Raw genomic sequence first — 15,413 nt, 5'->3', positions numbered from 1 at the left:
CTGGGATTTAGCAGGCAACCAATTCGAATTAGACTAGAACAGGCTTCCTAGAAAACCTCCCCACTCTTCCTGGGGCATCATACGCTCCCATCCAGACTTCTCCTAGTTCGATACCAAGACACTTTTATTACGAAAAAGCAGCATTTTGTGTCGAGCCGGCACTTGATATTTATATACGAGGGTGCGCGTGTGCATGTCTGTGCATGTGCTCGAGTCTTTTGTGATTGGTGCTTCTTATAGTCATCTCAAAATAGATGCCTGCAAAGGCACAGAAGTATCACTTCACCAGCAGGAGCCATGAAAATCTCCCTTTATGTGGCACCAAAGGGGGCCTCGCAGCCGCCAGGGCCTGGTTGCCAAGTGAAATGCGGAGCTTCCACGGAGGAGGACCCAGCAGCTCCCCGGGCCGTTATTCGCGCGCGATCTGAAAGATGCCTGCTGCCTCCCTAGAATTGCTCCATCGAAAACACAGCCTGGGGGCAGTGAGAACAAGCTCTCTAAAAATAACGCTAGCAGTCTGGCGTGCTCAGCCCTCATGCCGGTTTCCAGAGCAGAGGGACTGGAGTGTGTGCGAACGTGTGTGCACAGTTACTAACCAGGTTCTGGAATCTGACTGAACCGTGCTGTGTGTGTTCTGCTTCCAGTGCCACGGTCTGTCCATCGACGGTTACGTGCTCCCATCGTCAGCGACGAGAGAGGTATGACGGGAGAACGCCAGCGCCCACCTCCTGCGGCTCTCCCCCCAGTGCTCTAGGGCGTGCTTCCCACCTTTGCCAACATTGCCTTTTCTTTGGCCCTCAGAAACTGCGTAGCTGACTGTCAAGAGCCTTACCTTTGCCCTTTAAGGCACTATTAAGAGAAGAGGGAAGCTGCACGCCCCACACGTTGGAGCCTTGTGCAGCCTCCTCCGGCCCCCTCCGCCCAGAACAGTCGTCTTTCTGGTTTCCCTCCCCCGATTCATTCTTTCACAGACTGAGTACTTAGTTTTTACCCCGCCCAAGACCCACTGCTATATGCCACAAGGAGTGATGAAGAAAGAGGAATAAGCCAAGGGCCCTGTCCCCTGGATGCCCCAGTCCAGTGGGGTGGGCAAATCAAGTTAGGACGAGGCCAACTCCACCCCCCCCACCCCCGCACCTCGAAGTTGTCGGCCTCCCGCTCCAGAGGGTTCTGGCTGGTGGCATCGAGAATGTGGCCAGAAAGGAGGCAGCATTTGGGCTGAGCCCTGGAGCCAATGGATGCCGTGGCCAGTGCTGGGAGCAGGGCTGGCTGTCCTCGGCTCCTTCCTGACCCTTCCGCCGGTCCCTTTGGCAGATGACCCCCCAGGAGATCAAGTTTGCCGTCCACGTCGAGTCGGTGCTGAACCGCGTGCCGCAGCCCGAGTACCGGCAGCTGCTGGTGGAGGCCATCATGGTGCTGACGCTGCTCTCCGACACCAACATGAACAGCATCGGGGGCATCATCCACGTGGACCAGATCGTGCAGATGGCCAATCAGCTGTTCCTGCAGGACCAGGTGGGTGTGCCCAGGCCCGCGCAGTCACCCCCCAGCCGAGACGGGGACAGAGGCAAGGTAGCAGGCTGGCTGGCATGTATCTCTGTCAAGGCTGAGGATTCTGTATCCAGTAGGAAACACTATTCTCAAAGAAAATGTCATCACAGATGGTGAAAAAATGTCAACCGTTTGGTTAGAAAAATGGCACAGTGGCCACTTGGGAAATGCAAAGATCTTTGGAAACGGACAGACTCATTTTGGCATAGGTTTGGCATACGTTTGTGCCGGCGTTGAGGTAGAAGGAACCGTCCTCTCGTTACAGAGTCGGTAACGCACTGCGGACGAGGGCACGCGGGAGCAGTGTAGTACCCAGAGGAGAGGCTGGATGTCACCCCGGGCACTCTGGGCTCCTGCCCTTGGGCTTAGAGCCCTCCTCTGGGGGCTGTTGGCTTCCAGCACATACGGGCATCCCAGGGCTTGAGAGGGAACTCTGTTCACTCTTCGCCTCTTTTCCTGCTGCAGATGTCAATCGGAGCCATGGACACCCTGGAGAAAGACCAAGCCACAGGCATTTGCCACTTCTTTTACGACAGTGCTCCAAGTGGCGCTTATGGGACAATGACCTACCTAACGAAGGCAGTGGCTTCTCATTTGCAGGACCTGCTGCCCAGTTCAGGCTGCCAGATGCAGTAGGGCCTCGCTGCTGTCAGTCTGTCACTTGCCCCCTAGCCTCGTCGGGAACCGTCTGTTCTCCAAGGTCCCCTGTGTTGGCGCAAAAGCCTGTCCCATCAGAAACCCTGGCTGGGAGGAGGTGGCAGCAATGGACCTGAAGCCAGTGTGTGTCCAAGCCACAGAAAGAGCTGAGCAGTCCTGTGCTCCCCCCCGGGAGTGCCATGGGATCGCTGTCTAGGTTCGCTTCGCTGTAACATTTGCCGCAACATCTGGCCTCGGAGTCTGAAGAGGAATTGGAAATTGGTCTCTCTTGAGGGCAGTGTGAACAGAGAAACCAGCTTAAATTGGCTCTCGCTGAGAGCTACTGAAATCAGTCGGATGTGCTAGTGGACACATCTAAAGATGGGAAGATCCTTCCAGCAGCGGGCATGGACCTTGACAAGGGGAACATCTTAACAGGATGCAGTCGGTCTGTGGACCAAACGGTTTACCAAATAGAACAACTCTATCTTTCTGTGGAAGTTTGGTTTTCTTGTGCCTTGTTTTCTTTCTAGGGCTCGTGTCGGTTTTTTGGCGTAGCTACCTGTGTGCGACAGCATCCTCTCTTGCCGAGATTCAGAAAACTGCTTGCAGTTAACTTTGGCTTGTGGTCTCAAGGATTTTATCCTGGCGCCTTATGAATTAGAGATTTCTTCTGCCTTATAAAAAAAAAAAAATCCCACATCTTCTGGAATATAGCACAAAAAATAAAAAGGCAGGGGAGGTGCCAACTCTCCTTATAGCTGGGCCAACTGTTGTTTGGGGGCTGGAGCAGCAGGGAGTCCCTCTGGAAGGCCTGTACCCCCTACCCCCGCATGGGGTGGCCACCGGAGGAGTACACGGTGCCAGATGCCCAGGAGAGGAGTGGTGCGCACAGAGCCATTCCCTTAGAGGCCTGGAATGTCGAGCAAGGCCAGATCCTCATAGGGCAGGGCCTCGCCGTCTCTGGCCAATGTTTGCAATGTTTGGTGAATGGAGTGTCTCTCTAGGCACTGTCTTACCTGGGGCGGAGGGGGGCGTGGATGGGACAACAACAGGGAACAGTTTGTGTGAATGACGGATTTAGGAGGCAAGCCGTCGCCCGGTGGTTAAATGGTGAGCTCCAGCTGCTGGAGGGTGACAGGTTAGATTTGTGATGACTCTGCCTCTGAAGTGGGAACGTGGCCACTGGATCGTTGTTGGCTCAGAAGCTTATGTGAAGGTGGAGAAAGCGGATGCTCTAGCTGCTTTGAGGGGACACGGAGGTGCCGGGTGCCCGGCGGAGCCCAGATGCAGTACTGATCCTTATTCTTGAAGCAGGAGAGGCAGGGTGGCCTCATGTTCCTGATACTTCTGCTAAAGAGCCTCTCTTCAGGCTGAGCCCCAGGGAGAGAGGGTCTAGAAACACAGGGCTCAGTGCTCCTAACCTGGGCTCGGTGGCACACATGCGCCTTCGGGACCTTGTTTCCAGTTCTTGAAAGCACGGTGCTTTCTTTGCTGAGGCACGGGGTAGTTACATAAAGAACCACCCCAGAAGCCATCAGTTTCTGCTCCCGCGGACTTCTCCTCCCCTTCTCTTCTTTCCCTTCCCTGTTCATGTCAGCACACGTTGCACACTTTCCGTGCCAGGTGTGGGAACACAAAGCTACAGGAGATGTGACTCGGCGCTCGAGGACCTCAGCCCGGCAGGGAAGGCAGAGTGCGGCGGGGGCGGTGGCCGAGACCCAGTGCCGTGGGACCGGAAGGTGGGGCCTGCCCGCAGCGCTGGCGTCGGAGCCAAGCTCAGAGACCGTGCGGGCCGCCTGGCCTCCGGCTCCTGCCCACGCGGCACATGGCCTGGCCTGGCGCCATGCTCCCTCACGCTCATGCGGTGCTTTCTGCTCGTGCCCCGTCTTTCCTGGGAGGCCTGTCTGGTCCCGTGCGCCTCCGAGGGTCCGGGGCTGGGAGGTGGGCCCGGCTAGCCTGGTTTCACAGTAGCAACTTCATAACCTTTATTTTGGGGGTCTTGAAAACATGTCTAGCATGGACGAAGCTCACGTAGTTCACCCGATCAACTTCCTGGAGGATCGTTTCAAACGCAATGTAAGAAAGGCACAAGCTGTGAAAGTCGCGGTTGCTTCTTGGGAGAGAAAGCTCAAGAAGAGTTACAGCCCTCCAGAACGAGCCAGATGCTAATTTAGAGCATCACCTGCCTGGTGACGTGCGAAACCGCAGATGCCGCGTTCGGGCTCACCAACGGGGACGCGGGCCGGGAGGAGCGCCATAATAGGCAGCTCAACGGAGCCTTCGAGTCACTCTTTTGAAGACTCTTTCAAATGAAATCCTGAAATAGTATTGCATTTCCACAGGCATCAAGCTGTCAGCTTCAAAGAAGGAGAACAGCCTTCTGAGGCTTGATCCCTTTCACGAGCAGCTGAGGCCCACGCCACAGAGAGGAACAGATGCTCGAGGGGGATGGCAGAGGCCCCATGCTGCCACCATCCTGGCCCCGGCCCGCTGGGCTTCCACGCCAGGAGGGCGCGGCCAGCGGCCCCTGCTGCTCGTCCCTCTATCCTTCCGTAGAGCAGAAAGGCCGGTTTTGACCTTTACTGGGCCTGGGAGGTAGCATATTCTTTCTCCGAGCCAGGAACAAACATTTCTTTTAACATCCGTTGAAAATCTGTTGGCCGCCGCACCTGCTGCTCACCTTGGCTTTGACCCAGGTGAAGCCAGCAGCAAGGACGAAGGTTCTGTCTCAGAGTCAGACTGGCCTTCCGGCCCGGCTCTGTGACATGGGGGTGAGTGACGTAGCCTCTGTGCACCCCAGTTTGCCCATCTGTCAAAGGTACACAAGGCCTGCAGACTGGCACGGGACTAAGTGTGAGGGAATCACAGGGATCCCCTTCTACTCCCTGCCTCTGGCAGTCAGAGCCTGGGGCTCCCCGTTCACAAGAATCCGGATTTGCCCGATGGCAACCCCCAGCCAGGCCAAGGGCCAGAGACATACGGGTCTCCAGGTCATGCCCGTGTCTCCTGGGGTGGGCATCTGTCAGTTTTCTGGGGCCTAGTGAACGGAAGGAGATTGTTACACATTAGGTGCCTAAATAGGATTTAAATGCTCCCTGTGTTTAAAAAAAAAGAAAAAAAAAAGACCAGATGATCAGGAGGCAAGAGAAACAGTTCGTCAGCTGATTGATGCCATTTATTTCTGGACAAGACGACAGGAGGCTCAGCCTCCCTTGGTGTAAATTATAGCAGAACCATCGTTCGGTTCTATAGACCCGTGCGCACAAATCTGGCAAATAGCTTTTGTCTTCCCTGCTTCCTCGTTGTCAGAGGGTACAAAAGTCTCCCAACCCCTCGCCTGGGTGCCATTATCTCTCAAGGTGACTCTTAAAGCTTTTGATGCCCCTGCCATCTGTTGTGCGTGTCTCTACTCTTTGCATGCTCCCAGAATGCCTCTGTTTGCCCGGACTTGACCACTGATTCCTCTGCTTGCCAGGGGAAGGTAAAGCCGCGCTGTCGCCCTCTTAAAGCCCAGGGCCCTTGTCCCCCTCAAAGCCATTCAGGAAAAGCCATTGGGTTAACCAAGAGTTCTCTGAGGCATGAGAAGAACTGAAACCACCGGAGACTATTCTGGAGTCTAACACACGGAGTGTCTGATGGTTTGGGAGAGGGAACAATTCCACCAGAGAACAACTGTGTGTGTGTTTTTCAGGAACATATGTGCAATTTCGGCAAAAACGGCTTCTCAGACGGAGTGGGGTAATCGGAACCAGTGAACTCTGAAGTCACGTGACGCATCCCTCCGCCTTACTGCAATCTGCCAGCTATTCTGAAACATGAGTTGCTCAGAAAGCATTTACTGTGGCCTACTTCAGGCCGGGCGTTGCTCGGCTCGCAGGAATATGGACAAGCGCGTGGGCTGACAAAACGCCGCTCAGTCGTGAAGGCCTCTGCGGAAGGGCACTGCCCAGCCTCCTGGGATGCCTTCCCGCCACAGGCCTCCCAGGCCACCCCCTAGTTGTCCGTTCTGTCCCGGGAACGTGTGTTGCAGAGAGGGTTGCTGCCGGGGAGGGGGGGGGGGAGCAGGGCGGTAGCTCAGGGCGGAGGGGAGAAGGGTTTCATTGTACAGCAGCTCTGCGGGGGACTGTGCCTGGGAAGCGGAGGGAAGGAAGCAAATGCCCAAGACGGACCATCCTCCACTCCTCCTGAGACGCCAGCAAGCTCCCGGAGCACCCCTGCTCTGCGACCGTTCAGGGGCAGGAACCGGGGAGCTGGAAAGGAGAGGCCATCCGATGACTGAGGGGCGCTGCCCCCGTCTCCGGCCCCAGACCACCTGTGGGCAAGCGCGCGCGCGCCTGCGCACAGCTGTCAACCTGCCTCTGCCTGCGCCACGTCCGGCGCGGGGGGACCCCCAGCCCCGTGTGTCGTGGGCGGCCGGGGCGCCGAGGCTGGAAACCGTCCCCAGGGCTCGCCTTCGGGCAAGCCTTTGCCTGCTCCCGCCTGCCCTCGCAGAGAGGCTTCTCCCCGTCCCCAGCGCAGAGGGCTCAGACGGCAAGCACCCGCCCGCCTTTCAAGTCGGGGCCTTAGCAAGCACGGGAAAGACTGGGGCTGAGGCCTTCAGGTTCTGCAAATCGCTCAAAGGCTTCTTCCTCTGCACTTTAAATAGATGTGCTGTGCTGAGTTTTAAATTTGACACATCTCTCTTTTCGAACTTAAAAAAAGCACAATGGCAAGCAAGCAAGCAAGCAACGTAGTGACTCATCCTCGGGAGGAAGGGAACGGCTCCCTGATCAGAAGCAGTGGTTAGGGGAACGTTCCAGGAGACTGCCAGGGGTTGTGTACCATCAAGGCGAGAGAGTGGAAATACGTCGGGAACAGCTGAAGCCCACAGGATTGGCTCTGAAGAGTCCCTAGAATAAGCGTCTTCTGAGGGGCTTATTTCTGGGCCAGCCTCGGGCGTCTTGGAAAGACAGAGGAAGGTGGCAGAGATTTCCAAATGTACATCCCTCAGATATTGGTAAAGAACAACCTAGCTTCATCATACCTTTGCTTAGTTACTGGACCACTATTAGCACCAGGATTTTACAGATGGGGAAACTGAGGCTCAACAGGCATGTGGCTTGCATAAATTCTCCCACTTTAGATCCAGATTGAAGCCTATGTTTCAAGACTCCCATGTTTACCCAGATCTGGGCAAAGAACACTGCACTGCCTTTACAAATTTACCTCAGAGGAGAGACTCATTTCCTTGGTTTACACAAGGTTTGGATGGTACATATGGAGAGAAGTATTGCAGGGGACAGGGAGTCTCAGTTTAGCATACAGGGATTTAAAAAAAAACAAAAAACAAAAAACCGACGCAGCCTAAGATGATCCCAATCCTGTTTGCAAATGGGCAGCCTGGTGCCGTATGAAACACTCCACCCAACTCAAGGACTGGACACACCCATCCGAGCACTCTGGGTGCCTGGAGTGTGTGTCGGGGCCAGGGCTAGACTAACAGTGCTGTGGGCTTAGTCCTTGCCAGCCCCTCTGTGGCCCTCGGCTCCCCAGCTAAAGCAGGGAGGCCAGGTCCTGCCCCATTTTCTCTAAGGGTTTCAAATCAGAAGAAAGGCGGTCAGTGCTTTGGGAACTGCAAAGCTCTTAACAACTAGAGTACCTATTCATGTGGTCCCTGCTACCCTAGAGACCTTGACCGATGGCCAGCCTTCTGCAAAACTGTGATGGAGGCAGCGTTTGGCTTAAGGTGTCGTCACACCTGGCCCTGACCACCTCCTGGGCACCCTGGCCCTTTCCCTGCCGGGTGCTCTGGGGTCAGCCAGGCCTGAAGTCAGGTCTCCAGGTTGCTGCTCAGGCCTAGGTACCTTCGGATGATACACAGTCTCCTGGTGCTGCAGTTTGATCCTCTGTGAAATGGGGTGGTGGTTATATAAGCTGTTGTCACTGGGCGGTACCAAATATTGGATAAAGTATATAATGTATATATAGTCACATCTGATAACATATATAAGCCACTGGCGTATGGCAGAGGCTCCGTAGACAGTGGCTGCGGGTACCCCCCTGCTCTGGTGGCGCCCCACTTAGGTCTGCACGCTTCTGATCCCCATGGGAGGCAGCCCAGGTGCTTAGGAATGTGGGCTTTGGACTCAGGCCACTTTTAAGCTGTGCGGCCATGGATGGCCGTGGACATGAAGTCACTTTCTGAGCTGCGTTTCCTCGTTTGTCACATGGGGATAATAGTGCTCGTCATGTAAGGTTGTGGGGGACCACTGACAATTAGATAATGGGAGTTAAAAAAAAATTTTTTAGAGCCGTCTATCAGGACTGCAACCTGGCAAAGCTTGGGTTGGCCTAATTCAGGCAACAGTTACTAACACTCTAGAGAGGTCAAGGTTACTATCCGCTGCTCTGCCCTGAGCAGGGCTCTCTGCTGTGGACCAAGGATGAAGCAGGGCGGATGGAGGGAGGGGATGGCGCTTTTGGGAAGAGGAGCGGAGAGCTTCAAAGCCCTATTTTCATCACCTTCTGAATTCCTTCTTCCTCTTACAATCTGTCACCAAGGGCCTGGTGTGAAAAGAGAGGTCTGGAGTCTGCTCCCCTGGTTGGGAGAGGTACTAAGGCCTTTGGAGAAGAAAGCGCCTGGGATGCGCACAGTCGTGGGGCCGGGCCACATAGGTGGTCCGGTCCACCGCACCAGGACGGCAGCCCCAGAGGGCTTGGGGCCCGGGAGCGGGCAGTGCACAGGGCTGCTTTGCCTGAAACCACGAGAGCCGCCTTGCATCCGGAACGGCTAAGAGCACAGGCCCGAGCTGGGGCTGGTGTGCCGGGCCCAAATCCTCCGTAAATTGGGGTTCATCCTAGCACTTCCACCTCATAGGGTTGTTGCAAGGATAAAATATATTAATATTCATAAAGTGCTTGGATATCACTTGGCACCATAGTAAGTGCTAAATAAATGTTCGCTTAATAAAAAAAATTAGACAGTGAAGGTAACCATTCAGTGAGTTCCTGTTTAAACACGACCCCTGAGGGCCTCCGCTCCCCTTCTGTCCTCACTCCAGCCAGTCTCCTATGTCCTCTGAGAGTTTTAGAGGAAAGCAGCCTTGCAGGCCCTTTCAGAGGCATTTGCATTTCCGGTCCCGTTTTAGTCTCCGCAAAAGCTCTAACTTGGGGAATTCTTAGCCTCTGGCCTAGACAGTGCAACAGAGAGAGGACAGGGCAGAGGAGAGGGGAGGGTAAAGGGCCCACAACCTCCACCTGGAGTGTTTTCTGCCTCAGTGTGGGCTGGCACTGTGAACTCTGAAGGCCTGTCTGCTCCCAGAACTCAAAAAGGCAGGATCCTACAAGTGGACAAATTCTTCAGTAATCTCTGGATACTTTGAGCTGTACATCATGGACTACGTAGCCATCAGTAGCTCAAACAATAAAGACACGGATCTACTTTAGCAAGAAGTCTGGCGCTGGGAAGTTGTGGGGTTGGAACCGTGGTTCAACAATGTCATAAAGGATCCATGCCCTTCCCATCGTCCTTCCCCATCCTCTTCAGAGTGTGGCGTCTTCTCTTGTGGTTGCAAGATGGCTGCCACAGCTCAAGACATCACACGCTTAAAAGACAACATCCCGACCAGGAAGGAGGGCAGAGCCTTCTTCTTGAGCTTCTCTCTCTCTCCCACTTCCCCCCACCATCTCCCTCCCCTTAGCAGACTTTCCCTTAATTCTCATTGGCCAGAAATGAGTCACATACCAATTTTAGACTGATCACTGGCAAAACCAATAAGGATTAACAGGACAGCTTTAGGAACTAAGGTAGTTCTAAATCTAGAACGCTTGTGGATCTGGGGGTAGAAGCCACCTTCTGAGACCTCACCTGTCACAGCTGACACAGAATTGGGGTTCTGTTAATGAGGAAGAAGGGAGAGGGCTGCTGGATGGGCAACCCAGAGCCTGTCATGAGCACTTAGCCCCCAGGTCATCATCCTGGCCTCTCTCATGCTTCCTGAAATTTCTCGTGCCTTATCCAGAGCCCTTTGCGGCTCGGGGTGAGCTGTTGTTCACTAAATACTTTGGATTTTTCTACTTGTTTCCATCAACTCTAACCCCTTCCCCCCACCACATTCTTAACCTCCCTACACGATGGGATAAAGCATAGAAACAGACAAGGTAAGACAAGCCCCAATCTAGGAGAAAAAGTTAGAAACAAGCTACAGAGAACGAGGATCACACAATCCACACGGCCGGTTAGAAGACACGCCAACTGGATTAATACAGAGAGATGTGTGCGGTTCGTCAGCACGTGAACATGAAAGAGGGACAGTAAAAGGATGAAAAGGCCTTGTCAGGCAGGTGGTAACCAGAAGCAAGCTGTGGGGACATCGGCTAAAGTAGACTTGAGGACAAAAAGTAGTATTAGGGATGAAAAGGCTGACTACATGATAAAAGATGAAATTCACCAAGAAGAGATTTCCATTTTAAACACAGACGTACCCAGTAAAATCGCTTCAGCATATGTAAAGGAAGCATTACGAGAACTAGGAGGAGGAGCTGATGGATCCGTCCTCACAACGGGAACGCATGTCTTGACTACTGCTAAGCAGAGCAGCCCAAAAGCTCATCAAGGACAGAAGATCCAAATGACACAATCAACGACCTTTATCTAATGGACACCTACACAGGCCTATGCAACACTTCGAGAATACACATTTGGCTTCTCCACGTACACTTGGAGCATAAAATGGTGATTATATAATAAGCCATAAAGAAGGAACTAGTTAAAAATAAATACACAGACCACGATCTCTGACCTTTTAAAAGGTAAATGATGCCAATACATTTGGAAATGTTTAAATTGATAAATAACTCCCAAGCTAAAGAAGTCATGAAACCTTTAAAATATCCAAAAGTCAATGAAAAAGAAACTATCATGTATCAAAGCTTGTGAGATACGAAAAACCCAGTGCTTTGAGGGAAATTTATAACCTTAAATGCTTATGTTAGAAAAGAGGAGAGCCTCCAGATTAATGAGCGAGGTTTCCCTTTTAAGAAATTAGACAAAGAACAAAGACAATAAAAATAAGCACAGATTATTAAGGACACAAGAGAGATCCACGAAGCCAAAAGTTACCCTTTTAGGAAAAGTAACAAAATAGGTAAACCTCTGTCAAGGTTGCTCAAAATATTATGGATGGAAAGGGGGACATGACTGCGGGAAAATCAGATGTTTAAAAAAGGATAATAAAAGAAGAGCAGCAAATTCATCAACATGCCGCGATCTTGCAACGGAGACCAGAAGAGGGGTTGGCGACACTCGCGGGGCCGAGCTTATGAGGGCTTCCCTGGTCTGTGCACAAGATGGCGTTTCCTGAGGGATTCAGAATGAATGAACCACTGCGATGCAACATGGGTGAATCTTAGCATCTTAGCAGTACAGCAGGATGTCCAAAAAGCCTGCAGACAGTAGGACACCCTTTTTATAAAATGAAAAAAATCTATGCGTATACTTTCTAGGAACACACACAGATGCAAAGACCATAGAGAAAAGGGGGAGAACAAAGTGTGGGGGCCGGGGAGATGGGGACGCGGTGACGTGGGGACCACCTGACCCAGTGGAAGTTATTGGCAAGGTCCTGGCTTTTTGTTCAGGGTAGTGGGTTTGCATGAGCTTATTATTAAAAATGGCTAGCTAAATTAGTAAATTGAAGCAGGTCATGCTGACCCGATGAGGAATGAGGAACATAGGCTGACGGGAGAAAAGAAAGAGACAGAAAAGCTAGCAAGCGTGCAGTCATTACTACATTTCCCCCGGAACCTTGGAGCTAGTGCAGTTGTGGCGGGGGGGGGGGGGGTGAGCTCGAGGCTTCCCCCCCCCGCCCCCGGCTCAGCCCCCCCAGCTAGCGCCTCTGCAGGGAGATGTGGCAAGTGAGCTGCTGGTGGGACTCAGCCACCGCTCGGCTCAGCTTTCCCTGCTTACTGGAACCAGCTGCAGCTCAGGATTCGATTTTGACCCTGCCTGATAGAAAACTAACAGCCAGAGAGGAGCATTTCTGAGAGGGCAGGACTGGCCTGGGGGTAAAAGGACCAGGGGACAGTCTTCCGAGAGCTGCGAAAGATCACGTGGGCATCTCTCGAAGGCAAGAGCCACGCTAATTGCTGTTGGCCACCGGCTAGGCCAGGCCAAGGTTTGGAGGGGGGCACTCTGGAGGCCTCCTGCCCCTCTGAGGGGCTGTCGGGCATCGTGGGGACAGGTGGTAGGGACCAGTTGACTTCCTCGAAGGGCTAGAGAGGCAGGAGTGGGAGCCCCGGGGAGAAGGCAGACATCATCAGCCTGGGTGGCACCAGAAGAGGCTGCAGGGTGCAGGCCCAGCCTGCTGAGACCAGGACAAGGGGGGCAGAGGTCACTGCAAGGACGCAGCGCATCACGGGGTGGGCGGCAGAGCTCAGCGGTTAAGAGCCTGGATCTCGGGGCTGGAGTCTGCGCTCGAATCCCCGCTCTAAGCCCAGGTTGCTGGGGCACCTGCGCCGCGTGGTGCAACCACGTCGGGCCGTACTTTCCTAGGTCACGCTCCTTGACACACATTTAGCGAGCGCCCACTACATGCCAGGCACTGATCTGGGCACACGGGACGCCTCAGCGAGCGAGACGGCGGCGCCTCCCTTGTGGGAGCCCGACTTCCAGCAGAGACGGACAGTAACCGATAACCGCGATGAAGGCCGTTCCGAGGGGGCCGGACAGGGAGGCTGGCTCCGAGGCACGGCAACAAGAAAGGTCGGAGTGGGGGCGTCAGGCTGCAGCACTGGCTAGGGAGCTGAGGCTAGGGCTCAGGGGGGCAAGGTTTGGGCCAGAACGCGAAAGGGCTGCGGGAGAGGGCCGGGGGCTCCGCGGAGAGACAGCCGGAGCAGGGGCCCCAAGGCAGGGGCCCCTGCCCTGCGAGCTGAGTGAGCCACGGCGCTGTGCTGTGACCGAGCGGAGGGAGGGAGAGCCCCCCCGGGGGGCAGATCCCACGGGGCCTCAGAGGGCATTGAAGGACTTGGCCTTGGAGTCTGAAACTGGAAACCACTGTGGAGCTCTGCGCAGAGCCAGGGTCAACCCGGGAAGGGGGGGCGGCGGCGAGAGAAGCAGGGGTGAGTGCAGTCACGGACGGGCAGAGAGGATGGTAGCGTGACCCAGGCTGGTGGCACAGGACCTGGTGACCAGGGTCGGATTCTGGAGGCACGTCGCCGAGAGAGCCGAGACGCTTTGCTGACAGACGAGGTGGGCGGCCCCGAGGGGTTGGGCTGGCGCCGGCGACGCACAGCCGGGGTGGCCTGGCGGGGGGCGTGTCGAATTTGACGGGCTTCTGGGCCATCCAGTCCCAGCAGTTCTGGTCTTCGGGGGGCTGCTGTGAAGGTGAAGCGGGGTCATGGCCCTGAGGTGCCGGGGCCCATGGCGGCCGTGCGCCAAGCGCCAGGTCCTCGGAGCGGCCGTGCTGCCTGGGAGGGGGACCATCCACAGGATCACAGGAACTGTGATCGGCACTGGTCCCTCCACAGGAAGCACCTTCTCCACTCCCAAAGGACGACGTGGCCCTGGCTGCTGACTAGAACGGGGACCCATGTCAAGGCCAGCCAGCATCCCCGCTGGCGGGGAGAGGAGCTGCGCACTCGGGGCCTCGCGCAGGTCCCTGTACGTTTCCCACCCGAGTCACGGCCCTGTCCCTCAGGGATCGGCCCGCCACAGTCAACATTTGGAGAGGTCACCGACGTTTTGAAATCGGGAGCCGGGCGTCTGCTCGTTCCGACTCCTCCAGCATGCCAACAGACAGCTGGCCCGTGAAGGGCACCCGCCCTGCTTTTCTGAAAGCAGAAGGGACGGTGCTGCTCGAGAGGCAGCCACAGGGCGGTACCGATTGAGAGAGTTGCTGGCGAGTCTCTACTACGCGAGCCAGCGGAAGGAGAAATGCTAAATGTAACTGCCAGGATGGCCAGGCCAACAGGTGCAAACCCCAGGAGATGCACAGACGGCTCGAGGGCAGGCCCTGGGTCGGGAAGCCAGGGGCCGCTGAGGTCCAGAGCCCTGCCAAGGTGGGGCGCCCTGCCAGGACCAGGAGTGCGCCCTTAGGCCCAGAGGCACGGTCCCTCCTACGGATGACCCACAGGCTGTTTCCTGCCACACAGACCCTGGCAAAGCAAAGCAGCACCTGTGCCAACTCCCTGGGAGGGACCAAGAGAAGACTGAGCCATGGAGGCCATTCTCCTAAGGACGGCTGCCCCCCCGGGGACCTCCTGCACCTCCTGAGGGGCCGGCCTCTGTGCCCTGTGCCGTTCGCCCCACTCAAAGGATCCTCTTTCCTCAGAGAGTGACCCAAGGCTCATCAACTCCCAGACTCTGGCTTCCCAGAATGTCCATTCAGAATTCCAAACCTCCCAGCGGCCAGTTAAGCTCTGCCATCCTCCCTAATTTCCGAAGTTAGACAACCACCTGTTCCTTTGGCCATTAAAATTCAGCAACTGTTGCGTGAGTGGCAAAGAGCTAGATTTCAAATGTCAAAATTAAAACTTCCTCTCTGTATGTGCCCGACCATGTCCTTAAAACTTGAAATTCACACGGAGAGAGTAACTTTCATGACGAAGAAAATAAGCAGCTCTTGGCGGCTCATTTGTTCTTCACCACCAGCCCCCTGAGGAGAGCCATTCTTGTTTCCATTTTGTAGGAAGGAAACTGAAGCGGGGCGGGGCGCCGAGGCTCCAGATCCCAGCTGTACAGAAGGTGCAGAGCTGAGATTCAAAGCCCGGCCTTGCTCTTTAAAACAGTGTACCTTCTCCTGAAGAGTCATCCTTCCCCCGGCTTCTTTCTACATGTGGTACGGCGTGCGAAAGCCACGGGCGAGAGGGGAAGACAAGGAAAGCGTTCACACGGCACCCGGAGGAGCCCAGTTCATGTCGCTTTTCTGAATTTAACCCTGACCATTTCCCCAGTCACTGCCCTGCTGAGGCCAGGCCTCCCCGGGACTTGTGGCCTCCTGGGCCCGGCTCCGGGGAGAGAAGGCAGCTGGGCCTCAGCCAGCCGCCCCCGCGGTGTTGCGACCCACTCTGCAGAGAGGACTCCAAGCCTGAGGCCTGCCTCTCCACCTCCCAGCTTCCCTGAGGAGACAAGTCCCTTCTCTGCCACCCACCCCAGGGACCACATGCCCCCCCACAGTGCCCCCAGTGCCAGAGCCTGAGCCATCCCTGGGCTCTGGCCCTGAGAGGTCACAGGCTTGCGCGAACAC

The 15,413-nt window shown here is 55.3% G+C and overlaps 1 protein-coding gene across 8 annotated transcripts in view; it reads left to right on the top strand.

Annotated features, from left to right (window-relative positions):
* Positions 1-2,687, top strand: part of PHKA2 (phosphorylase kinase regulatory subunit alpha 2) — a 75,991-nt gene extending 73,304 nt beyond the window's left edge. For all 8 annotated transcript variants that reach the window (XM_045875527.3, XM_045875553.3, XM_045875562.3 and 5 more), the window contains 3 exons: positions 645-698; positions 1,315-1,515; positions 2,017-2,687. In XM_045875527.3, the coding sequence (XP_045731483.1) occupies positions 645-698; positions 1,315-1,515; positions 2,017-2,187 (426 nt within the window). In that variant the 3' untranslated portion in view covers positions 2,188-2,687. The remainder of the gene's footprint in view (positions 1-644; positions 699-1,314; positions 1,516-2,016) is intronic.
* The last annotated feature ends 12,726 nt before the right edge of the window (positions 2,688-15,413 follow it).

This window comes from Mirounga angustirostris, unplaced genomic scaffold (assembly GCF_029215605.1).
Source record: "Mirounga angustirostris isolate CCGP_5_RB_7025 unplaced genomic scaffold, mMirAng1.0.hap1 SCAF_11, whole genome shotgun sequence".
NCBI lineage: Eukaryota > Metazoa > Chordata > Mammalia > Carnivora > Phocidae > Mirounga > Mirounga angustirostris.
This window is presented reverse-complemented; position numbering and strand designations above follow the sequence as displayed.